This window comes from Leucoraja erinacea, chromosome 6 (genome assembly GCF_028641065.1).
Source record: "Leucoraja erinacea ecotype New England chromosome 6, Leri_hhj_1, whole genome shotgun sequence".
Lineage (NCBI taxonomy): Eukaryota > Metazoa > Chordata > Chondrichthyes > Rajiformes > Rajidae > Leucoraja > Leucoraja erinaceus.
Window position 1 is genome coordinate 81,538,236 of NC_073382.1, and position 27,229 is coordinate 81,565,464.

At 55.0% G+C, this 27,229-nt stretch overlaps 1 protein-coding gene across 1 annotated transcript in view; it reads right to left on the minus strand.

Moving 5' to 3' along the window:
- slc6a7 (solute carrier family 6 member 7) overlaps window positions 1–27,229 on the minus strand; it is a 63,777-nt gene continuing 36,548 nt past the window's right edge. The window contains exons 4-15 of the mRNA XM_055637432.1: window positions 26,392–26,540; window positions 22,222–22,271; window positions 21,288–21,426; window positions 20,776–20,910; window positions 18,168–18,271; window positions 15,533–15,657; window positions 13,206–13,318; window positions 10,869–11,003; window positions 8,143–8,242; window positions 5,933–6,051; window positions 1,382–1,555; window positions 1–461 (exon numbers count right to left, since the gene is read on the minus strand). Of these exons, the coding sequence (XP_055493407.1) occupies window positions 291–461; window positions 1,382–1,555; window positions 5,933–6,051; window positions 8,143–8,242; window positions 10,869–11,003; window positions 13,206–13,318; window positions 15,533–15,657; window positions 18,168–18,271; window positions 20,776–20,910; window positions 21,288–21,426; window positions 22,222–22,271; window positions 26,392–26,540 (1,514 nt within the window). The 3' untranslated portion in view covers window positions 1–290. The remainder of the gene's footprint in view (window positions 462–1,381; window positions 1,556–5,932; window positions 6,052–8,142; window positions 8,243–10,868; window positions 11,004–13,205; window positions 13,319–15,532; window positions 15,658–18,167; window positions 18,272–20,775; window positions 20,911–21,287; window positions 21,427–22,221; window positions 22,272–26,391; window positions 26,541–27,229) is intronic.

The following is a 27,229-nucleotide window of genomic DNA, read 5'->3' on the forward strand; positions in this document are numbered from 1 at the left end:
TACTGGAAGATGCTGTCCGTGTGTCCAGGGCCAGGGGCCGCGACAGGCCGGTCCAGCAGCTGTCTGGCCCCCGCTTGTATTGCAGCCTGAGATGGTGGAGCTGTCCGTGTTTGAGCCAAGAGTCTAGCCATCCTCAATACTGGTCAGCAGGAGTGGTCCGAGCATTGAGCCAGGGCCCAGGTCAGAGGTCAGTGGGGGTTGACCCATTGCCACGTCTTGTGGCTGGTCCCGGCCAGTCCAGCCACTAACCCCTGACCTCTGACCTCTGAGCCTGGGCCCACGGCCAGCGGTCACTCAGAACCAGGCCCGCTGCTCTGGCCACTGAGCCCCGGACCCTCGTTGGTGAACTCGTGGTCGGTCAGGGTGACGTGGAAGGGGACGTCGATGATGTGTTGGGTGAAGGTGCGGTCACCGCCGGTCACCTTCCAGGAGTTCAAGGGTCGGATGGCCTTCCGGAAGCGCTGCGGGTGGAAGGGAGAGCGGCGGGTGAAGCCGGCACCCAAGGGTGCTCCTCAACGCGGCGGCAAGCACGGCCAGGGGGTCAGGGGGTCAGGGGGGGACAGAGAGGCCCGGGTCTTGCGGTGGGGTCTGGTCAGGGGGGGGGGGGGGCAGCAGGACCAGGCCTCTCTGGGGGAGGGGGGTGTTTGTGGGGTATCTGGGGTCAGGATGGGGTTGGGGTGTCAGGGGGGTCAGGGTGAGGTCAGGATGGTGTCAGGGTAAGGTCAAGGTAGGGTCGAGGGGTCAGGGTGAGATCAAGATGGGGTCAGTGTAGGGTCACGGTGAGGGCGGTAGGGTCAGCATGGGGTCAGGGTAGGGTCGGGGGGCAGGGTAGGGTCAAGGGGTCAGGGTAGGGTCAAGGTGGGGTCAGGGTAGATCAGGGGGTCAGGGTAGGGACAAGGGATCAAGCTAGGTCGAGGGGTCAGGGTGGGGTCATGGGGGGTCAGGATGGGGTCGAGGGGTCAGGGTGGGGTCAAGGTGGGGCAGGGTGAGGTCAGGTTAGGGTGAGTGTGGGGTCAGGGTAGGGTAGGGTAGGGGTACGAGGAGTCAGGGTGGGGTCAAGGTGGGGCAGGGTGAGTCATTAGGGGGCCAGAGTGGGGTCAGGGTAGGGTCAACATGGGGTCTGGGTAGGTCATGGGGGCCAGAGTGGGGTCTATTGGGGGGGACCAATGGGGAGCGGGCGAGGGTCTTCCGGAGCGGGGCCACGACTGACCAATGGGGAGCGGAGGGGGTCTGCAGGGTTGCTCGGACGCGCTGATTACATCCGCCACGACTGACACGATGGGGTGATGGGGAGGGGGTCTGGTCTTGGGTGGCGGGGGGGGGGGGTGGGTGGGGGTCTCGGGGGGGAGGGGGGGAGTTGACCGACGGGTTGTGTACTTACGTCACGCAGGGTGCCGGACTCGCTGACCACGGCCACCACTGACCAGATGGGGATCTGTATGCAGCTGACCACCCCCAGGCACACCCCTAGTGCTTTGCCCCAGGCCGGGTACTCGTACGGGCCGTAGTGCAGCGGCGTGTTGTACATCTCCACAAAGATGTAAATCAGGATAAACTGCAGGAGAAACACAGCGTTACACACTGGTACACACCGTTACACACGGGTACACACTGGTACACACTGGTACACACCGGTACACACCGGTACACACCGTTACACACGGGTACACACGGGTACACACCGTTACACACTGGTACACACTGGTACACACTGGTACACACCGGTACACACTGGTACACACTGGTACACACTGGTACACACCGGTACACACTGGTACACACCGTTACACACTGGTACACACAAGTACACACCGGTACACACTGGTTACACACTGGTACACACTGGTACACACTGGTACACACTGGTACACACCGGTACACACCGGGTACACACAAGTACACACTGGTACACACCGTTACACACGGGTACACACGGGTACACACTGTTACACACTGGTACACACAAGTACACACCGGTACACACCGTTACACACTGGTACACACTGGTACACACGGGTACACACCGTTACACACTGGTACACACAAGTACACACCGGTACACACCGTTACACACGGGTACACACAAGTACACACTGGTACACACTGGTACACACTGGTACACACGGGTACACACAAACACTAACGGGGGCACAAGTACACACATGGTACACACCGGTTACACACGGGTACACACAAGTACGACACTTTGGTACACACGGTACACACTGGTACACAAAAGGCTTTTGGTACACACTGTACACACGGGTACACACAAGTACACACTGGTACACACCGGTACACATGGGTACTGGTACACACTGGTACACACTGTTACACACTGGTACACACCGTTACACACCGGTACACACCAGTACACACCGGTACACACTGGTACACACTGTTACACACTGTTACACACTGGTACACACTGGTACACACTGGTACACACCGTTACACACTGGTACACACTGTTACACACTGGTACACACCGTTACACACGGGTACACACCAGTACACACCGGTACACACTGGTACACACTGTTACACACTGTTACACACTGGTACACACCGGTACACTCTGTTGCACACCGTTACTCACTGATACACACTGTTACACACTGGTACACACCATTACACACTGTTACACACCGTTACACACTGGTACACACTGTTACACACTGGCACACACTGTTACACACCACGGTACACACCGTTACACACTGGTACACACCGGTACACACTGGTACACACCGGTACACGTTTTTTACCGGTACACACCGGTACACACTGGTACACACTGGTACACACAAGGTACACACTGGTACACACTGGTACACACTGGTACACACTGGTACACACACACTGTTACACACTGGTACACACTGTTACACACTGTTACACACTGTTACACACACACTGTGGTACACACTGGTACACACTGGTACACACTGGTACACACTGTTACACACTGGTACACACTGGTACACACTGGTACACACTGGTACACACTGGTACACACTGGTACACACTGGTACACACTGTTACACACTGGTACACACTGGTACACACCGGTACACACCAGTACACACCGGTACACACTGGTACACACTGGTACACACTGTTACACACTGGTACACACCGGTACACACTGATGCTGTACACACTGGTACACACCGTTACACACTGATACACACTGTTACACACTGATACACACACACTGTTACACACTGGTACACACCGTTACACACTGTTACACACTGTTACACACTGGCACACACTGTTACACACTGTTACACGCCGGCACACGCCGTTACACACTGGTACACACCGGTACACACTGTTACACACCGTTACACACACTGGTACACACTGTTACACACTGTTACACACTGGTACACACCATTACACACTGATACACACTGTTACACACTGGTACACACTGGTACACACCGGTACACACTGGTACACACTGGTTACACACTGGTACACACTGTTACACACTGTTACACACTGCTACACACCGTTACACACTGGTACACACCGTTACACACTGGTACACACTGTTACACACCGTTACACACTGTTACACACCGTTACACACTGTTACACACTGTTACACACTGTTACACACTGTTACACACTGTTACACACTGTTACACACTGGTACACACTGTTACACACTGGTACACACTGTTACACACTGTTACACACTGTTACACACTGTTACACACTGTTACACACTGTTACACACTGTTACACACTGTTACACACTGGTACACACTGGTACACACTGGTTACACACTGTTACACACTGGTACACACCGTTACACACTGTTACACACTGTTACACACTGTTACACACTGGTACACACTGGTACACACTACACACGGGTGGTACACACACTGGTACACACCGTGTTACACACTGTTACACACCGTTACACACTGGTACACACCGTTACACACTGGTACACACTGTTACACACTGTTACACACACACACTGGTACACACTGGTGGTACACACTGTTACACACTGTTACACACTGTTACACACTGTTACACACTGTTACACACTGTTACACACTGGTACACACTGTTACACACGGGTACACACCGTTACACACCGTTACACACTGTTACACACCGTTACACACCGTTACACACTGTTACACACTGTTACACACGGGTACACACCGTTACACACCGTTACACACGGGTATACACCGTTACACACCGTTACACACCGTTACACACCGTTACACACTGTTACACACCGTTACACACCGGTTACACACTGTTACACATCGGTACACTGGTACACACCGTTACACACTGGTACACACCGTTACACACTGGTACACACCGGTACACACAAGGAGCGACGCTAATCAAGAATCTATCTATCTCTGCCATAAAAGTTCCCATTGACTTGACCTCCGCTGCCGTCTGTGGCAATGAATTCCTCAGAATCCGAGGATGTAGTACAGTTATAGTCTACAGAAGGGTTCCGTCCTTAACATCACCTATTCTTTACCTCCACAGATGCTGCCTCACCCGCTGAGTTACTCCAGTACAGTAGCTCCTCATTCAGCCCTCCCTGCCCTCACCCTGACATTCACTCCAAGCAGACCTGGCGATGGGTGAGAAATCGTGACTGACAGGTTTGCTGAAGATGTTGCTGAGAGGGTTGATGCTGGCAGGGCAGTAGACTTTGTCTACACGGACCTTAGCCAGGCCTTTGACAAGGTCCAACATAGTGGGCTGCTCTGGAAGGTTAGTTTACAAATGAATCTAACGTCAGCTAACTGCATGAAAAATGTTCCCCATGTTGGGGGAGTCCAGAGCCAGGGGCCACAGTTTAAGAATAAGGGGTTGGCTATTTAGGACTGAGATGAAGAAACACTTTTTCACCCAGAGAGTTGTGAATCTGTGGAATTCTCTGCCACAGGCAGTGGAGGCCAATTCACTGGATGTTTTCAAGAGAGTTAGATTTAGCTCTTGGGGCTAATGGAATCGAGGGATTTGGGGAGAAAACAGGAACGGGGTACTGATTTTCGATGACCAGCCATGATCACAATGAATGGCGGTGCTGGCTCGAAGGGCCGAATGGCCTCCTCCTGCACCTATTTTCTATGTTTCTATGATCATATTGAGGGGCAGAATGGCTTACTCCTGCACCTATTTTTCTATGTTTCTATGTTTCTGGATTAGACAATAGACAATAGGTGCAGGAGTAGGCCATTCGGCCCCGAGCCAGCACCGCCATTCAATGCGATCATGGCTGATCATCCCCAATCGGTACCCCGTTCCTGCCTTCTCCCCATATCCCCTGACTCTGCTATTTTTAAGAGCCCTATCTAGCTCCCTCTTGAAAGCATCCAGAGCACCGGCCTCCACCTCCCTCTGAGGCAGAGAATTCCACAGACTCACAACTCTCTGTGTGAAAAAGTGTTTCCTCATCTCCGTTCTAAATGGCTTACCCCTTATTCTTAAACTGTGGCCCCTGGTTCTGGACTCCCCCAACATCAGGAACATGTTTCCTGCCTCTAGCGTGTCCAAACCCTTAATAATTTTATATGTTTCAATAAGATATCCTCTCATCCTTCTAAACTCCAGAGTATACAAGCCCAGCCGCTCCATTCTCTCAGCATATGACAGTCCTGCCATCCCGGGAATTAACCTTGTAAACCTACGCTGCACTCCCTCAATAGCAAGAATGTCCTTCCTTAAGTTTGGAGACCAAAACTGCACACAATACTCCAGGTGTGGTCTCACTAGGGCCCTGTACAACTGCAGAAGGACCTCTTTGCTCCTATACTCAACTACTCTTGTTATGAAGGCCAACATGCCATTCATAAGCAAGGAACTGCAGGTGTTGGTCTACCAAAAGAAAAGACACATAGTGCTCCAGGGGAGGGTGGGAGATCTCACCAGCAGCAGGAGAGGTGTGAAGAGAATCCAGCAGGCCTTGAAGTAGAGCAGCATGGTGACGCACCAGGGCGGGCAGAGCCTCAGCATGTCCACAATGTCGTCACAGAACTGGTTGACCCCTGTGGACACAGAAGGCAGACGGGGGTGGCGGGAGAGGGGGGGAAGGGGGGCGGTCAAACTGGGGCAACAACACCTCGTATCCCACCCACTGGATCTCCCCGTCGACAACCATTTAGCTACCCTTCCCGTCACATATCGAACGCTTCTTTCCTGGGCCTCCACCATTGCCGCACCATTGGACCGTTGACCATTGACCCATTGATCCATTGACCATTGACCATTGATCCATTGACCATTGATCCATTGACCATTGATCCATTGACCCATTGACCATTGACCCATTGACCATTGATCCATTGACCATTGATCCATTGACCATTGACCATTGACCATTGATCCATTGACCATTGATCCATTGACCATTGACCCCATTGACCCATTGACCATTGATCCATTGACCCATTGACCATTGACCATTGATCCATTTACCATTGACACATTGACCTATTGACCCATTGACCCATTGACCCATTGACCCATTGACCGATTGACCCATTGACCCATTGACCCATTGACCATTGACCATTGACCATTGACCATTGACCCATTGACCCATTGATCCATTAACCATTGACCATTGACCACTGACCATTGATCCATTGACCATTGACCATTGAACGATTAAACATTGACCATTGACCATTGACCATTGATCCATTGACCATTGATCCATTGACCATTGACCCATTGATCCATTGACCCATTGACCATTGATCCATTGACCATTGACCCATTGACCTATTGACCATTGACCCATTGACCCATTGATCCATTAACCATTGACCATTGACCACTGACCATTGACCATTGACCCATTGATCCATTGACCATTAACCATTGACCATAGATCCATTGACCATTGATCCATTGACCATTGATCCATTGACCATTGACCATTGATCCATTGACCATTGATCCATTGACACATTGATCCATTGACCATTGAACCATTAACCATTGACCATAGATCCATTGAACCATTAACCATTGACCATAGATCCATTGACCATTGACCATTGATCCATTGACCATTGACCATTGATCCATTGACCATTGACCATTGACCATTGACCATTAACCATTGACCATTGAACCATTGACCATTGATCATTGACCATTGATCCATTGACCATTGATCCATTGATCCATTGACCATTGATCCATTGACCATTGACCATTGATCCATTGACCCATTGACCATTGATCCATTGACCATTGACCATTGACCATTGACCATTGATCCATTGATCCATTGACCATTGACCCATTGACCATTGATCCATTGACCATTGACCATTGATCCATTGACCATTGATCCATTGACCATTGACCATTGATCCATTGACCATTGACCATTGACCCATTGACCATTGATCCATTGACCATTGATCCATTGACCATTGACCCATTGACCATTGACATTGACCATTGACCATTGACCATTGACCATTGACCATTGACCATTGATCCATTGACCATTGATCCCATTGACCATTGACCATTGACCCATTGACCATTGACCATTGACCCATTGACCATTGACCATTGACCATTGACCATTGACCATTGACCATTGATTGACCATTGACCATTGATCCATTGACCATTGATCCATTGACCATTGACCATTGATCCATTGACCATTGAACCATTGACCATTGATCCATTGACCATTGATCCATTGATCCATTGACCATTGATCATTGACCATTGATCCATTGACCATTGATCCATTGACCATTGATCCATTGACCATTGATCCATTGATCCATTGACCATTGACCATTGATCCATTGACCATTGACCATTGACCATTGACCATTGACCCATTGATCCATTGACCATTGACCATTGACCATTGATCCATTGACCATTGATCCATTGACCATTGATCCATTGACCATTGACCCATTGACCATTGATCCATTGATCATTGACATTGACCATTGACCATTGACCATTGATCATTGACCATTGACCATTGATCCATTGACCATTGATCATTGATCCATTGACCATTGACCATTGACCATTGGACCTTGGCCCACCGTGCGGATGTACCGGGGTGGTGGTGTGTGCCGTGAGCTTACCGTAGAAGAAGGCAATGCCGAGACACATGAAGAAGGTAATAATGATGAGTCCAAAGCTGGTGCTGTAGGCATCGATCAGTGTGAACCAGTAGATACCCCCCTATGTGGAGAGAGCGAGGGACAGGGGTCAATTAGTCACCATCCACGTGATCCCCCCGCCCACTCCCACCTGACCCCCATGTCAGAAGGGACCTCCCGCGGCCGGCATTTGATGTGGACCCTGCCTCACTGACCCATGTCCCCCGGTGTTTGGGTGCCCCTGTATCATAGGGTGCCCCAGTGTTGGGGTGTCCCAGTGTTGGGGTGTCCCAGTGTTGGGGTGCCCCAGTGTTGGGGTGTCCCAGTGTTGAGGTGTCCCAGTGTTGGTGTACCCCAGTGTTGGGGTGTCCCAGTGTTGAGGTGTCCCAGTGTTGGTGTACCCCAGTGTTGGTGTACCCCAGTGTTGGTGTGTCCCCAGTGTTGGTGTACCCCAGTGTTGGTGGTGTTGGGGTGTCCCAGTGTTGGGGTGTCCCAGTGTTGGGGTGTCCCAGTGTTGGGGTGTCCCAGTGTTGGGGTGTCCCAGTGTTGGGGTGTCCCAGTGTTGGGGTGTCCCAGTGTTGGGGTGTCCCAGTGTTGGTGTACCCCAGTGTTGGGGTGTCCCAGTGTTGGGGTGTCCCAGTGTTGGGGTGTCCCAGTGTTGGGGTGTCCCAGTGTTGGGGTGTCCCAGTGTTGGGGTGTCCCAGTGTTGGTGTGTCCCAGTGTTGGGGTGTCCCAGTGTTGGGGTGTGTTGGGGTGTCCCAGTGTTGGGGTGTCCCAGTGTTGGGGTGTCCCAGTGTTGGTGTACCCCAGTGTTGGGGTGTCCCAGTGTTGGGGTGTCCCAGTGTTGGGGTGCCCCCCAGTGTTGGGGTGTCCCAGTGTTGGGGTGTCCCAGTGTTGGGGTGTCCCAGTGTTGGGGTGTCCCAGTGTTGGGGTGTCCCAGTGTTGGTGTGTCCCAGTGTTGGGGTGTCCCAGTGTTGGGGTGTCCCAGTGTTGGGGTGTCCCAGTGTTGGGGTGTCCCAGTGTTGGGGTGTCCCAGTGTTGGGGTGTCCCAGTGTTGGGGTGTCCCAGTGTTGGTGTACCCCAGTGTTGGTGTGCCCCAGTGTTGGTGTACCCCAGTGTTGGGGTGTCCCAGTGTTGGGGTGCCCCCCAGTGTTGGGGTGTCCCCAGTGTTGGGGTGTCCCAGTGTTGGGGTGTCCCAGTGTTGGTTGTGTTGGGTGTCCCAGTGTTGGGGTGCCCCAGTGTTGTTGGGGTGTCCCAGTGTTGGGGGTCCCAGTGTTGGTGTGTCCCAGTGTGTGGGTGTCCCCAGTGTTGGTGTGTCCCAGTGTTGGCTGTGTCCCAGTGTTGGGGTGTCCCCAGTGTTGGGGTGTCCCAGTGTTGGGGTACCCCAGTGTTGGGGGTGTCCCAGTGTTGGTGTGTCCCAGTGTTGGGGTGTCCCAGTGTTGGGGTGCCCCAGTGTTGGTGTACCCCAGTGTTGGGGTGTCCCCTGTGTTGGGGTGTGTCCCAGTGTTGGGGGTGTCCCCTGTAGTGTTGGGGTGTCCCCTGTGTTGGGGTGTCCCAGTGTTGGGGTGTGTGGTGTTACCAGTGTTGGGGTGCCCCTGTGTTGGTGTTCCCAGTGTTGGGTGTGTCCCAGTGTTGGGGGTGTGCCCCAGTGTTGGGGGTGTCCCCAGTGTTGGGGTGTCCCAGTGTTGGGGTGTCCCAGTGTTGGGGTGTCCCCAGTGTTGGGGTGTCCCAGTGTTGGGGTGCCCCAGTGTTGGGGTGCCCCAGTGTTGGGGTTGTCCCAGTGTTGGGGTGTCCCCAGTGTTGGGGTGTCCCAGTGTTGGGGGGTCCCCTGTGTTGGGGTGTCCCTGTGTTGGGGGTGTCCCAGTGTTGGGGTGTGTCCCAGTGTTCTGGGGGTCCCAGTGTTGGGGTGTCCCGTGTGTGTTCCCAGTGTGTGGTCCCAGTGTTGGGGGTGGGTGTTGGGGTTGTCCCAGTGTTGGGGTGTCCCCCAGTGTTGGGGTGTCCCAGTGTTGGGGTGTACCAGTGTTGGGGTGTCCCAGTGTTGGGGTGTCCCAGTGTTGGGGTGTCCCAGTGTTGGGGTGTCCCAGTGTTGGGGTGTCCCAGTGTTGGGGTGTCCCAGTGTTGGGGTGTCCCAGTGTTGGGGTGTCCCAGTGTTGGGGTGTCCCAGTGTTGGGGTGTCCCAGTGTTGGGGTGCCCCAGTGTTGGGGTGTCCCAGTGTTGAGGGTACCCCTGTATTTTGGTGAGCCCTATGTTGGGGTGCCTTGGGTTGTTGGGGTGCCTCTGTATTTTGGGGTGCTTGTGTTTTTGGGGTGTCCTATGTTAGAATTTCCCTGTATTTTTTTGGTGCTATATTTTAGAGGTGCCCCTGTAATCAGGGGGTGCCCTGTGTTTTGGGGGTGCCCGTGTATTCTGGGGGTACCCGTGTATTCTGGGGGTGCCCCCCCGTATTCTGGGGGTGCCCGTGTATTCTGGGGGGTGCCCGTGTATTCTGGGGGTGCCCCCTGTATTCTGGGGGTGCCCGTGTATTCTGGGGGTGCCCCTGTATTCTGGGGGGTGCCCGTGTGTTCTGGGGGTGCCCCTGTGTTCTGCGGGTGCCCGTGTATTCTGGGGGTGCCCGTGTATTCTGGGGGTGCGTGTGTGTTCTGGGGGTGCGTGTGTGTTCTGGGGGCGCGTGTTATGGGGGTTGGTGTGTGGCCGTCCCGGGTCTGTACCTCTGTGACGAGCAGCAGTCCCAGCAGGTAGAAGACGAAGCAGAGGGCAGCCAGGAACATGGCTTTCCGCCTGGGCTGCCGGAGCGCCGGGAACTCATCCAGCACAGCCGTCGTGATTCCCTCCAGGTTCCCAAACTGCAACCGAGGCACAGCAAGACTCAACGGCAGGCGGCTCCAGACCCCCAGTGTGGTCAACCCCCTCTCCTCTCAACCCTCACCCCAGGGAAACAGGCCCTTCGGCCCACAGTGTCCACACTGTCCAGCGATCCCCGCATACTAACACTATCCGTGGGACAATTTACACATACACCATAGCCGATTAACCTACAAACCTGCACGTCTTTGGAGTGTGGGAGGAAACCCGGGGCACCCGGAGAAAACCCACGCAGGTCACAGGGAGAACGTGCAAACTCCGTACAGACAGCACCCGTAGTCGGGATGGAACCCGGGTCTCTGGCGCTGTAAGGCAGTAGCTCTACCCGGTTAATTCCCGGGATGGCGGGACTGTCATATGCTGAGAGAATGGAGCGGCTGGGCTTGTACACTCTGGAGTTTAGAAGGATGAGAGGGTATCTCATTGAAACATATAAGATTGTTAAGAGTTTGGACACGCTAGAGGCAGGAAACATGTTCCTGATGTTGGGGGAGCCCAGAACCAGGGGCCACAGTTTAAGAATAAGGAGTAAGCCATTTAGAACAGAGACGAGGAAACACTTTTTCCACACAGAGAGCTGTGAGTCTGTGGAATTCTCTGCCTCAGAGGGCGGTGGAGGCAGGTTCTCTGGATACTTTCAAGAGAGAGCTAGATAGGGCTCTGAAAGATAGCAGAGTCAGGGGATATGGGGAGAAGGCAGGAACGGGGTACTGATTGGGGATAATCAGCTATGATCACATTGAATGGCGGTGCTGACTTGAAGGGCCGAATGGCCTACTCCTGCACCTATTGTCAATAAGGGCCTGTTTCTACGCTGTGTGACTGTGATGATATAATTGCTCTCATCCCACAACTTCTTGCATCTGCTGCAACTGGAGATATGAGACAGCGCGAATCATTCTGCCCCAAGTGACCACAATCTCACCATTCAGCTCCCACCCCAGCTGCACACTGACACCTGGTGGCCAGAGAGCCCACTGCAGGCAGCGCACGGGCACCCTGTTGATTCCAACAAGGTTTAACCAGGGATCTGTCTCAAGTTGCGTTTGTGATCACAGCGAGGAGAGCCGCTGCCTCACGGTGCTGTCTGTGTGGAGTTTGCATGTTCTCCCTGTGACGGCGTGGGTCTAGTATAGATGGGGCATGCTCGCCAGAGTAAACGAGTTTAGTCTAGTTTAGAGATGCAGCGTGGAAACAGGCCCTTCGGCCCACCGAGTCCGCACCGACCAGCGATCCCCGGGCATTAACACCATCCTACACACACTAGGGACATTTTACAATTTTTTACCAAAGCCAATACCTGCACGTCTTTGGAGTGTGGGCGGAAACTAGAGCACGGGGAGATTGAAGAAACTCTGTAAAGACAGCGCCCGTAGTCAGGATTGAACCCGGGTCTCCGGCGCCGTGAAGCAGCAGCTCTACCCGCTGCGCCACCGTGCCACACCTGGGTGAGTTGGGCTGTTTCTGTGCTGTTTGACTCTGTGATTCATAATGTATTAGGTCAAAAGTGATAGGAGCAGAACTAGGCCATTTGGCCCATCTAGTCTACTCCACCATTCAATCATGGCTGATCCATCTCTCCCTCCTAACCCCATTTTCCCGCCTTCTCCCCATAACCCCTGACACCCGCACTAATCAAGAATCTATCTATCTCTGCCTTAAAATATTCACTGACTTGGCTTGCACATTTTTCTGTGGCAAAGAATTCCACAGATTCACCACCCTCTGACAAACAAAATTCCTATCATCTTCCCAAAGGAACGTCCTTTAATTCTAAGGCTGTGCCCTCTAGTCCTAGACTCTCCCACTAGTGGAAACATCCTCTCCACATCAACTCTATCCAGGCCTTTCACTATTCTGTACGTTTACATGAGGTCCCCCCTCATTCTTCTAAACTCCAGCGAGTACAGGCCCAGCGCCGACAAACATAGAAACATAGACAATAGGTGCAGGAGCAGGCCATTCGGCCCTTCGAGCCAGCACCGCCATTCAATGTGATCATGGCTGATCATCCCCAATCAGTTCCCCGTTCCTGCCTTCTCCCCATATCCCCGGACTCCATTTTGAAGAGGGTGCAGGTCAGAGACACAAAGCAGGTAGGCCGCAGAGCCTGTTCCCGTGAGACTCTGTGAGTGTGTGACGTGTGTGCCACACTGTAAGTCTGGGGCGAGCGCTATAGTTACCAGGGTATCGATCCCCAGGGTGAAGAGCATCAGGAAGAAGAGAATAGACCAGATGAAGGAGCCGGGCAGGAGCGCCAGGGCCTCTGGGTAAGCCACGAATGCCAAGCCTGGACCTGGGGTGAACACATAGTGGGTTACATCACCGCCCGCCTCTACACCACCACTCACACACGGCCCTCACCCCTCCCCTGACCCCCTTCTGCAGCTCCCCTTCCCCGACCCCCCTCCCCTGACCCCCTTCCCCAGCTGCCCCCCTCCCCGAACCCCCACCTCTGCCCCCCCTCCCCTGCCTCCATCTCCTGCCCCCACCCCTTCCCCCTCCCCTGCCCCCCCCCTTCCCCTCCCCTCCCCCCTCTCCTGCCCCCTCCACGAACCCCTCACCTGCCCCCTTCCCCCTCCCCCCCTGAACCCCCCTCTCCGAACCCCCTCCCCTGCCCCCCTCCCCCTGCCCTCCCCTTCCCTCCGCCCTCCCCCTCTCCGAACCCGAACCTCCTCCCCCTGCCATGACATCTCCCCGAAACCCCCCCCCTCCCCTCCCCACCTACTCCCCCTCCACCTCCCCTCCCCTGCCCCCTCCCCTGCCCCCTCCCCCTCACCCAATGCCCCCCCCCTCACCCCCTCCCCTGCCCCTCCCCGAACCCCGTTCAGTTTTGGGCACCATGTTATGGGAAAGATTGAAAGGGGACGAGGATGTTGCCAGGACTCGTGGGCGTGGGCTACAGGGAGAGAATGTGCTGACGAGGACTTTATTCCTTGGAGCGTAGAAAGCGGAGGAGTGGCGGTGCGGAGGGGGCTTCACTTCATGGGGTTTGTGACGGGGCAGTGTAGAGGGGGTCTCACTGTCTAAGGGGGGGGGTCCCGGCTGGTGTGTTGGGGGTAACAGGAGACGAACACAAAATGTTGGAGGAAGATAATTCTATGCGAGCATTTATTTCAAGAGGGCTTGCACACAAAAACAGGGATGTAATGCTGAGGCTCTATAAGGCGCTGGTCAGGCCACATTTGGAATATTGTGAGCAGTTTTGGGCCCCGTATCTGAGGAAGGATGTGCCGGCTCTGGAGAGGGTCCAGAGGAGGTTTACAAGAACGATCCCAGGAATTAGTGGGTGTCGGCACTGGGCCTGCACTCGCTGGAGTTTAGAAGGTTGAGGGGGGACCTCATTGAAACGTACAGAATAGTGAAAGGCCTGGATAGAGTGGATGTGGAGAGGATGTTTCCACTAGTGGGAGAGTCTAGGACCAGAGGTCATAGTCTCAGAATTAAAGGGTGCTCTTTTAGAAAGGAGTTGATGAGGAATTTCTTTAGTCAGAGGGTGGTGAATCTGTGGAAGTCATGTGGAGGCCAAGTCAGTGGATATTTTTAAGGCAGGGATAGACAAATTCTTGACTAGAGCAGGTGTCAAGGGTTCTGGGGAGAAGGCAGGAGAATGGGATTAGGAGGCAGAGATCAGCCATGATTGAATGGTGGAGTATAACTTGTGAACTTGTCAATAACTTTGCAGAGCAGGCAGCATCTCTGGAGTAAAATAGGCGACGTTTCGGGTCGAGACCCTTCTTCAGACTGAGAGTCAGGGGAGAGGGAAACGAGAGATATAGACAATGATGTAGTGAGATCTAGAACAAATGGATGAAAGACATGCAAAAAAGTCAGGATGGTAAAGGAAACAGGCCATTGTTAGCTGTTTGCTAGATGAGAACGAGAAGCTGGTGCGACTTGGGTGGGGGAGGGATGGAGAGAGAGGGAATGCCGGGGTTACTTGTTGTTAGAGAAATCAATGTTCATACTACTGGGGTGTAAACAGCCCAAGCGAAATATGAGGTGCTGTTCCTCCAATTTGCGCTGGGCCTCACTCTGACAATGGAGGAGGCCCAGGACAGAAAGTTGGGATGTTGTTGGAAGGAACTGCAGATGCTGGTTTAAACCAAAGTTAGACACAAAATGCTGGAGTCACTCAGCGGGGCAGGCAGCATCTCTGGAGAGGAATGGGCGACGCTTCGGGTCGAGACCCTTCTTCAGACTGAAAGGGTCTCGACCCGAAACGTCAATGAAAGTAAGCATGCAGGTACAGCAGGCAGTGATTTGCGCAGGGCCTCACTCTGACAGTGGAGGAGGCCCAGGACAGAAAGGTCAGTGGGAATGGGAGGAGGAGTTAGAGTGTTCGGCAACCGGGAGATCAGGTAGGTCCAGGCGTGCCGAGCGACAGGGCTGTGTAGGGTGCCAAGGGCAACGATACGATACGATAGAACTTTGTTCATCCCCGGAGAACAATTGTTATGGGTTGAGGAGCTGTCCGGTGTAGTGCGGCCACGCTGCCCGCTGCCCTCACCCGTGTCCGCCACGTCACTGACTGCCACGCCCTTCTTCCACGCCATGTGTCCCAGGATGGAGAAGATGGCGAAGCCGGCAATGAAACTGGTAATGCAGTTGCCGGTGACGATGATCAACGTGTCCCTGAGGGGGCAGAGGATACGTCAGTCCCTTCAGCCCATCCCACCCATGCCGGCCCACTCGCCCGCATGTCGCCCATACCCCTCGAAACCCTTCCCGATCAATACATCTGTACAAATATCATACCTGTAAGTGGAGTCATTGAATCGTGCAGTCACACTTAACGGCAACAGGCCCTTCGGCCCACCAGGTCCATGCCGACCAAACTGGCATTCTGGGCTGGTCAGAATTAAAGGGTGCTCTTTTCGGAAGGAGTTGAGGAGGAACCTCTTTAGTCAGAGGGTGGTGAATCTGTGGAACTCATTGCCACAGAAGGAGGTGGAGGCCAAGTCAGTGGATATTTTTCAGGCAGAGATAGACAAATTCTTGATTAGAACGGGTGCCAAGGGTTATGAGGAGAAGGCAGAAGAATGGGATTGGGTGGGATAGATCAGCCATGATTGAATGGCGGAGTGGGCTCGATGGGCCGAATGGCCTAATTCGACTACTATCACTTGAGAACATGCCTGCATAAGGCCCATATCCCTCTAACTTGCCTGCACAAGGCCCATATCCCTCTAAATCTTGTGCAGGAAGGAACTGCAGATGCTGGTTTAAACTGAACATAGACACAAAACGCTGGAGTAACTCAGCGGGACTGGCAGCATCTCTGGTGAAAAGGAATAGGTGATGTTTTAGGTCAAGACTCTTCTTCATACTTCTCCCATTTCTGCACAGATGCCGTCTGTCCCGCTGAGTTACTCCAGCTAGTAGTGTCTATCTCCTTCTAAAACCTGCCGTTGCAAATACCTGCACAAATGTCTAAAGATGCCATTATTATTGTCACATACGCCTACACAGAGTCATAATCTTAGTGTCTGTAATAAGGTGAAATATCTTGGGCATTTTATTACAGAACAAACGACAGATGATGAGGATATTTATAGGCAACGACGCGTGCTGTATGTACAGGCGAATATCCTCTTGCGCAAGTTTGGTGCGTGTACAGATGTGGTGAAGATGTCGCTGTTTAGAGCATACTGCACACCACTCTATACTGCACGCCTGTGGTCGAACTATGGAAAGACAAGTTTGCAGAGACTAAAGGTGTCACATAATGATGCCATGAGTACACTGCTAAGGAAACCTAGATGGTGTAGTGCTAGTAACATGTTTGTGGCTGCAGGAGTCAGTACATTAGAAGCTATCCGAATAAATCATATGTATAAATTCATCTGCAGGATAAATGACTAAAAATGTGCTTATTGTGGCCTTGTCAAACATAAGTTTTAGCACAACACGCTTCCAATCCCGGTTGTTGAGACACTGGTATCGTTGCCTCGTTGTAGGACATTGATCATTTTTTTTATTCTGGATTTTAATTCAAGTATTGGTTTTGTTGTATATAATTTCTGATGCTTTTATAAGTGATATACTAAGCTTTTATATGTACTTTATGGTGTATTTTATATGCAATGTATTTTATGTAATGTCATCCCTTTAATAATACAATGTGGAAACAGGCCCTTTGTCCCAACTTGCCTATGGCAACCAACATGCTCCGTTCTGTGGAACTCTCTGCCACAGAGGGCAGTGGAGGCCGATTCACTGGATGTTTTCAAGAGAGAGTTAGATTTAGCTCTTAGGGCTAACGGAATCAAGGGATATGGGGAGAAAGCAGGAACGGGTACTGATTGGGGATGATCAGCTATGATCACGTTGAATGGCGGTGCTGGCTCGAAGGGCCGAATGACCTACTCCTGCACCTATTGTCTATGTTTCTCTAGTCCCCCCTGCCTGAGTTTGGCCCATATAATAGACAATAGACAATAGGTGCAGGATTAGCCATTTGGCCCTTCGAGCCAGCACCGCCATTCAATGTGATCATGGCTGATCATCCTCAATCAGTACCCCGTTCCTGCCTTCTCCCCATATCCCCTTACTCTGCTATCTTTAAGAGCCCTATCTAGCTCTCTCTTGAAAGCATCCAGAGAACCTGCCTCCATCGCCCTCTGAGGCAGAGAATTCCACAGACACAACTCTCTGTGTGAAAAAGTGTTTCCTCATCTCCTGGCTTAATCCTTATTCTTAAACTGTGGCCCCTGGTTCTGGACTCCATTAACATCGGGAACATGTTTCCTGCCTCTAGCGTGTCCAAGCCCTTAACAATCTTATATGTTTCAATGAGATACCCTCTCATCCTTCTAAACTCCAGAGTGTACAAGCCCAGCCGCTCCATTCTCTCAGCATATGACTGTCCCGCCATCCCGGGAATTAACCGTGTAAACCTACGCTGTACTCCCTCAATAGCAAGAATGTCCTTCCTCAAATTAGGGGACCAAAACTGTACACAATACTCCAGGTGTGGTCTCACTAGGGCCCTGTACAACTGCAGAAGGACAGTTGTACAAGGCATAGTCAGGATCGAACCCGTGTCTCTGGCGCTGTGAGGCATCAGCTCTACCCGCTGCACTACCGTGCCAGCCATCATGGCCCCCTGACCACTGCCCGCCCGGTTGGCAACACTGCCTTACCTGACCACATTGTTGTCGAACTTGTTGTAAGATGCCATGGATAGCAGACCCCCAAAGCCGATGCCCAACGAATAGAATATCTGGGAGGCAGCATCGTTCCACACCTGGGGAATAACAACACGCTCACACCCGGCACACCAACGCTCACACCCGGAATCACACCCGGCACACCAACGCTCACACCCGACACACCAACGCTCACACCCGACACACCAACGCTCACACCCGGCACACCAACGCTCACACCCGACACACCAACCAACGCTCACACCCGACACACCAACGCTCACACCCGACACACCAACGCTCACACCCGGCACACCAACGCTCACACCAACACACCACCACGCTCACACCCGACACACCAACGCTCACACCCGGCACACCACACCAACGCTCACACCCGGCACACACAACGCTCACACCCGACACACCAACGCTCACACCCGACACACCAACGCTCACACCCGGCACACAAACGCTCACACCCGGCACACCAACGCTCACACCCGGCACACCAACACCCACACCCCCCACACCAACACACACACCCGACACACCAACGCTCACACCCGGCACACCAACGCTCACACCCGGCACACCAACGCTCACACCCGGCACACCAACGCTCACACCCGGCACACCAACGCTCACACAAGGCACATACAGACACCCTCACACCCGGCACACCAACGCTCACACCCGGCACACCAACGCTCACACAAGGCACATACAGACACCCTCACACCCGGCACACCAACGCTCACACCCGGCACATGCACACACACACATACACACACACACACACACACACACACACACACACACACACACACACACACACACACACACACACACACACACACACACACACACACACACACACACGCACATGCGCATGGTGTGTGTGTGCATGGTGTGTGTTTTGTGCGTGTGTGTGCATGTGCGTGTGAGTGTATGTGCATGTATGTGGATGCGCGTGTGTGCATGTGTATGTGTGTGTGTGTGTAAGTGCACGTGTGTGTGTGCGTGTGCATGTGAGCGTGTGAGCATGATGTGTGTCTGTGTGTGTGTATGGGAGTGTACGTGTGTGTGTGTGTATGTGCGTGTATGTATGTGCATGTGCGTGTGTGTGCGTGTGTGCATGTGTGTGCGTGCATGTGTGTGTGTGTGCGTGTGTGTGTGCCCGTGCGTATGTGTGTGTGCATGCTGTGTGTGCGTGCGTGTGCGTGTGTGTGTGTGCATGGTGTGTGTGTATGTGTGCATGCGTGTGTGCATGTGTGTGTGCATTGTGTGAGTGTGTGCATGTGTGTGTGTGCGTGTGTGTGTGTGTATTTGTGTGTGTGTGTGTGCTTGTGCGTGTGTGTGTGTGTATATGTGTGTGTGCATGTGTGTGTGTGCATGTTTGTGTGCATGTGTGTGTGCGTGTGCGTGTGCGCATGTGTGTTCGTGCTTGCGTGCATGCAGTGTGCGTGCGTTTGTGCATGCGTGCGTATGGGTGTGCGTGTGCGTATACGTGTGCGTGCGTGTGCGTGTGTGTGTGCGCGTATGCGTATGTGTGTGTGAGTGACTGTGTGTGTGTGTATGTGTGTGCGTGTGCGTGTGAGCGTGTGAGCATGATGTGTGTCTGTATGGGAATGTGCATGTGCGCGTGCCTGTGTGTGTGTGTGCATGTGCGTGGGTGTGCATGTGTGCATGTGTCTGTGTGTGTGAGTGTGTGTGCGTGCGAGTGTGCATTCGTGCGTGTGCATGCGTGTGTATGCGTGTGTGTGCGTGCATGTGTGCGCGTGGTGTGTTTGTGTGTATTTGCATGGTGTGTGTGTGTGTGCTTGTGTGTGTGCGCGCATGGTGTGTGTGCACGTGTATGTACATGTGTATATGTACGTGTGTGCGTGCGTGTGTGTGCACGTGTTTGTATGTGTGAGTGTGTGTGTGTGTGTGCGTGTGTATGTGTATGTGTGTGTGTGTGTGTGTGTGTGTGTGTGTGTGTGTGTGTGTGTGTGTGTGTGTGTGTGTGTGTGTGTGTGTGTGTGTGTGTGTGTGTGTGTGGGTGTGTGCGTGTGTGTGTGTGTGGGTGTGTGTGTGTGTGTGCACATGTGTGTGTGTGGGGCGTGTGTGTATGTGTGTGTGTGTGCGTGTGTGTGTGTGTGTGCGTGTGCGTGTGCGCCCGCTTGTGTGCGTGTGTGTGCATGTGTATGTGTGCTTGCGTGTGTGTGCATGCGTGCGTGTGCATGCGTGCGTACGTGCATGTGTGCGTGTACGTGTGTGTGTGTGCGTGCAGGTGTGCATATGTGTGTGTGTGCGTGCATGCTTGTGCGTGCGTGTGTGCATGCGAGTGTGCATATGTGTGTGTGTGCATGCGTGTATGTGTGTGTGTGTGTGCATCTGTGTGTGTGCATGCGTGTGTGTGCGTGCGTGTATGTGTGTGTGTGTGCATCTGTGTGTGTGCATGCGTGTGCGTGCGTGCGTGTATGTGTGTGTGTGTGCATCTGTGTGTGTGCATGCGTGTGTGTGCGTGCGCGTATGTGTGTGTGTGTGCATCTGTGTGTGTGCATGCGTGTGCGTGCGTGTGCGTGCGTGCTTGTACGTGCGTGCATGTGCCCGTTACCTGGGCGCTGCCAAGTCGCTGCCAGTTGGTGCTGAGGTAGAACTGAACCCCTTGCAGTGACCCCTGCAGCGTGGCGCCGCGGATGATCAACACGATCAACACCAGGTACGGGAATGTGGCCGTCACGTACACCATCTGAAACACACAGGGTCACAGGGCACAGTGTCATCGGGCACAGGGTCACAGGGTCACAGGGTACAGTGTCATCGGGCACAGGGTCACAGGTTCGCAGGGTCACAGGGCATAGGGTCACAGGGTCGCAGGGTCACAGGGCATAGGGTCACAGGGTCGCAGGGTCACAGGGCATAGAGTCACAGGGTCGCAGGGTCACAGGGCATAGGGTCACAGGGTCGCAGGGTCACAAGGCACCACATCGTCACCTACTACCTCCACCTTTACACTCCCCCCTCCCCCTCTCCACCTCTTGGTTCATCCCCTCCTCTTCCTCCCACTCTTGCCCCCCCACCCACCCCCCCCCCCCCCCCCCCCCCCCCCCCCCCCCCCCCGCTCACCTTGCCCGAGCTGCGAATCCCCTTCAGGCAGCAGAGGAAGATAAAGACCCAGGCGACCAGGAGACACAAGGCCAGTTGCCAGCGAACCCGTCCCGGGTCCTGCAGCCCTGCACTGTGGGGTAGTCCCAGCACACGCTCACTGTGGCACAGGGCGGAGAGTCAGTGACCCCCCCAAACACCCCCTCCTCAACCCGTCAACAACCCCCCCCTTCCCTTCACCAACCCCCTCCACATCCCCCCTCCCCACGTCCCAACACCCCTCCCCACCCCATCGCCAACCCCCCTCCCCTAGCTAGATAGGGCTCTTAAAGATAGCGGAGTCAGGGGATATGAGGAGGAGGCAGGAATGGGGTACTGATTGGGGATGATCAGCCATGGTGGCTCGAAGTGGCAGATGGAGTACAGCGTAGCAGAGTGCGGTCGTAGGGATAAAGGCGTAGACTACTTTCTAAATAACTAGATAATTTGGAAATCGGAGGTGCAAAGGGACTTGGAAGCGTAGCATCTCCTGCGGTTGCAAGGGAAAGTACCAGGGGAGGGGGTGGTTTGGGTGGGAAGGGACGAATTGACCAGGGAGTTACGGAGGGAGCGGTCTCTGCAGAAAGCCGACAGGGGAGGAGATGGGAAGATGTGGCCAGTGGTGGGATCCCGTTGGAGATGGCGAAAATGTCAGAGGATTATCTGTTGTATGTGACGGCTGGTGGGGTGGAAGGTGAGGAGAAGGGGGAATCTGCCCTTGTTACGAGTGGGGGGGGGGGTGGGGAGTGAGAGCAGAGTTACGGGGTATAGAAGAGACCCTGGTGCGAGTCTCATCTATAGAAGAAGAGAGGGGACCCCCGTTCCCTGAAGAATGAGGACATCTCCGATGCCCTGGTGTGAAACACCTTCACCCTTCACCATAACTTGAGTGCAGGGCAGGGCAGGGATAACTTACTTCCAGAAGAATTCACTGGCACTCAAAGAGCTGCGGTTGGCTGTCAGATTCTGTGGGAATGTGAGAGAGACATTATCATTGAGGTTTATCAGGATGCATCACAGCACGGTTTGGGAACAGCTCCATCCAAGACCACAAGAAATTGCAGCGAATTGTGGACGCAGCCCAGACCATCACACAAACAAACCTCCCTTCCAGTGACTCCATCTACACCTCACGCTGCCTCGGCAAGGCCAGCAGCATCATCAAGGACCAGTCTCACCCCCGGTCACTCCCTCTTCTCCCCTCTCACATCGGGCAAGAGGTACAGTGAAAACGCACGCACACCTCCAGATTCAGGGACAGTTTCTTCCCAGCTGTTATCAGGCAACTGAACCATCCTGCCACAACCAGAGAGCAGTGCTGAACTATTATCTACCTTATTGGTGACCCTCGGACTATCTTTAATCGGACTTTGCTGGCTTTACCTTGCACTAAACGTTATTCCCTTATCATGGACGGCTCGATTGTAATCATGTGTTGTCTTTCCACTGACTGGTTAGCACGCAACAAAAGCTTTTCACTGTACCTCAGTACACGTGACAATAGACTAAACTGAAACATACCTCATACAAAATCTGCCCCAATTAATAACACCCGTCGGAATTGACACAAATGCTGGAGTAACTCAGCGGGTCAGGCAGCATCTCTGGAGAAAAGGAATAGGTGATGTCTCGGGTCAAGACCCTTCCTTCTTACACTTCGGCACGGTGGCGCAGCGCTAGAGTTGCTGCCTTACAGCGCCAGAGACCTGGGTTCGATCCTGACCAGGTGCTGTCTGTACGGAGTTTGCACGTTCTCATCGTGACCTGCATGGATTTTCTCCGGGTGCTCCTGTTTCCTCCAACACTCCAAAGACGTGCAGGTTGTAGGTTAATTGGCTTTGGTAAAAATTGTAAATTGTCCCGACTGTGTAGGATAGTGTTAATGTGTGGAGATCGCTGGTCGGCGCGGGCTCGGTGGGCCGAAGGGCCTGTTTCCGCGCTGTATCTCTAAACTAAACTGAACTGAACCTAAACTAACCTTAACTAAACTAAACTAATAACACCATCAACAGTTGAGTCTCGGTACACTTAACAATAAAATATTAAGTTAAACTCTGAGCTTACCTGGCACAGGTGCGTTAAACTCTGAGCTTACTTCTTACAAAACTCTGACCCCTGGAGGGCCAATTCAAAACGTGTGGGCACGGGGGTGAGGGGTATTAGGGTGGGGGCGTGGTGGGTGAGAGGCTGTGGTGGGGAGAGGATAGAGGTGGTGGGTGGGGAGAATGGACGAGGGTGGGAGAGGTGATGTGGCAGGATAGTTGGGGTGATGGTTGTAGTGGGCGGGGAGAGGGGGCGAACACAAACCTATTGTACACGGTGGGGGTGGCGAGGACCCATCTTGTGGGATCGAGGGGGTCCTCGGGGGAGGGGGGTGGCCAGAAGGTGAGGGAGGGTGACGGGGGGGAGGGGGGGATGGTCTCGGTGAGGGATGAGTTGGGGAGGGGAGGGGGCGATGGAGTGGGCGATGGAGAGAGGGGAGAGGCCAGGAGGGGATTGGAGGGGGGGGGCCGGAGGGGGTGGAGGGTGAGTGGAGGAGGGGAAGTGGGGAATGAAAAGGCGGGTTAGGGGGAGGGCTCGGGAGGCAAGAGAGGTGAGGGAGGTTGGGGGGAAAAAGGGGAGGGGAGAGTGGATAGAGGAGAGGGGAGGTGGGGGCGCGGGCGAGGGGGAGAGGGACGGACGGAAATCTTTGGAGATTACTTGGAGGTCGGGAAGGCGGGGTGGTTTGGGGATGTGGGGGGGGGAGAACATGGAAACATGGTGAAATAGCAGTGGGGGGCAGGTGGGGCGTGGGCGTGGGGGCGAGAGGAGAGAGGATCGAGGCTGAGAGAAAGGATATAAGAGAGCGGGGGGCGGATGAATGGCCTCAACTGCGGGGTGAGGTCGCTGTTACTAAGGTGAAAAACTTTCGGAAAAAACTATCCTTAACACTCGGGACTTTGGTGGGGCGCAGCGGCTACGAAATACTGCCGATATCAGCGCCAAAGACCTTTTCGATCTGACCAATATGTACCCGGCCGCCGTTGCCGGGCCTGCCTGGCCCGGGCGTGCCCGCCCCGGGGGGGGCCCCGGGGCCGGGGCGGGCGAGGGGGGGGGGCGGCACCCGGGGGGGCGGCTGGGGCGGGGGGGCGGGGGAGGAGCGCGCACGGGATGCGGGGGCCGGGGGCCCGGGGGGGGCCGCGGGCGGGGGGGCGGGGCGGGGCGGCAGTCGCCCTGAAGCGGCCGGGCCCAGCCCGGGGGCCCCGCGGCCATACGGGGGCGGGCGGGCGGGGTCGGGGGGCCCCGCGTGGGGAGGGGGCGCCCCGGGGGAGGCAGGGGCGCGGAGGGCGGGGATTCTCCTTCTTACAAAGGGCCCGGGCGCGGGGGGGGGGGGCGCCCATTTGCGGCAGTTGCGCCGGCCGCCGCCCGGCGGGGCGGGGACCCTCCGGGCCATTGTGCGGGGATTGGGGCCGGCCTCCGGCCCCACCGGGGCGGGGGGGCCGGGGGGGGGGGGGGGGGGGCATCTCCGGTGGCCCCGGCCCGGGGCGGGCGCCCCGCTTCCCGTTCGGCGATGGGCCCCGCCCGCTCTCGGGGCGGGGGGCCGCCCCGTTTAAATTGAGTGGAATCGGCGGGGGCGCCGGCCACCTTCCCGCGCACGGGGGTTGGGGGCCCCCGCGGCCGGCCCTGGGTGGGGCCCGGCAACGTTGGGTGCGTTTGGCCGAACGTGTTTTGCCGGCCCGGGCGGGGGCGCTAAGGGCTTCCTTCGGCCAGCGGGGGGCTGCCGGGGCCCGGGGCGCGTCCCTGCGCCGGGGCGCCGGTCGGCGGCGAACTCGTCGGCCGCCCGGCCCGGACCCGCCCGCGGGGGGGCCCCCCGACCGGTCCCCTCGTACCGCGCCCGGCCGGGCTTGTTTCCCGCGCCGGCTCGGTCCTCTGCCTTGAACCCTCGGCGCCGGGGGGGGGGACGGCTAGGGCCGGCCCGGCCTGCCCGGGCGCCGGGCGTTGGGCGGCCAAAGGTGCGGCCCTGCCCGGCCGCGCACCTGGGCGCGGGCCGCCCGGGGGGGGGCCCCGCCGGCGAGGGGGGGCGGGACCCGGCGGGGGCGGGCCCGGCCCGCGGGCGGGCGCCTTAACGCGGTGGCGCCGCCCCGCGCCGCCCGCGGGCGACGGGGGGCGGGGCCCCGGGCCCGTGGCGCCCGCGTCTCGCGGCGCGGGGTCCGCGCCCCGCGCACGGCCCGCGCGCTGGCGCGGCCGGCCGGGGGCCTCGGGCCCGCCGCGGGCGCTCCGGCGGGTGAGGGGGCGGGGCGGGGGGCGGGGCGGGCGCCGTTTACTCTGGCCGCGCGGGCGCCGGGCACCGGTGCGGGCGCGGCGGGGCGGGTGGCGGGGGGGGGGGCCGGTGGGGGCGATCGCTGAGCTTACCTGGCACAGTTCCATAAGCTCGTCACTTGACATGAAACAGAACCTTTGGAAAACTGCAAGCTCCCTCTATTGGCACCAGGTACAAGGGGATTGAGCTCCTGCTCAATCTAACGATATATCAAAGACGTCTCCTTGACTAAGGTTTAATAACTGCGAAAAAACTTATACTTAAATTCTGGAAAAAGATAACAGTCCCTACAGTGAAGATGTGGATCACAGAAATGACCGAAACACTACATCTGGAAAAAATAAGGCTTGTCTTGAGTGACAAACCAAATCAATTTTCCAAAATATGGTCTCCTTTTATTGAATTTCTTCAACAACATAATGGTTGATCACAAACTCAAAACCGACACTAGGGTCGGGTGAGCAGGCGTAGGGAAGGGCAGTGGGATATATCTCCGCTTCTTTCACTTCTTTGTTAGTTCAGGGGTTTCCCTTTTGTCTTTTTCGGGTTTCTCGTGAAATTTTCCTTTTCCTTTTTCTTTTCTTCTTTCTTTCCCTTTTTTCCTTTTTCTCTTTTTCCGATTTAGTTATTAGTTTATATTAAAAAAAACTCTGTGCTTACCTGGCACAGGTGCGTTAAACTCTGTGCTTACCTGACAGTGAGTTAAACTCTGAGCTTACTTGACTGAGCACAGGTGAGTTAAACTCTGAGCTTACCTGACACAGGTGAGTTAAACTCTGAGCTTACCTGACACAGGTGGAAGTTTGCTGGGGCTTCACAAGACCAGGGCAGGGGGTTCTGGAAGGAGCTGCCTAGGTAGTAGAAGGTCCATGCGATGATGACATTGTAGTAGAGGGACACCAGGGAGGCCACCACCAACATTCCAATGCCGATCCCTGTGGAAGCAGCAGGAAGATGCCCGTCACACTCAAGACCCAACGGCTGAGGAAGGTTCGAACTGCAGTCGCCTAGCCCAGCTACACGGAGAAGGGTGGCACGGTGGCGCAGCGGGTAGAGCTGCTGCCTTACAGCGTCAGAGACCCGGGTTCGATCCTGACTACGGGCGCTGTCTGTACGGAGTTTGTACGTTCTCCCCGTGACCTGCGTGGGTTTTCTCCGGGTGCTCTGGTTTCCTCCCACACTCCAAAGACGTGCAGATGTGCAGGTTAATCGGCTTGGTGTAAATGTAAATTGTCCCGAGTGTGTGTAGGATGGTGTTAGTGTGCGGGGAGTGATGGTCGGCATGGACTCGGTGGGCCGAAGGGCCTGTTTCCGCGCTGTATCTCAAACTAAACTAAACGCACGTGTCCTTACAGACAGTTGTGGACACTGACCGGTCCATCACAGGTATTGACCCTCCCAACCTCTATAAACCCCCCCCCCCCCCCCCCCATCTGCCCCCCTCACCCTTGAGGTCCAGGGAATAAAAGTCATCTTATTCAATTATTAATCTCATAACAAGAGGAGTTGAGTATCGGAAAAAGAGGTCCTTCTGCAGTTGTACAGGGACCTAGTGAGACCACACCTGGAGTATTGTGTGCAGTTTTGGTCCCCTAATTTGAGGAAGAACATTCTTGCTATTGAG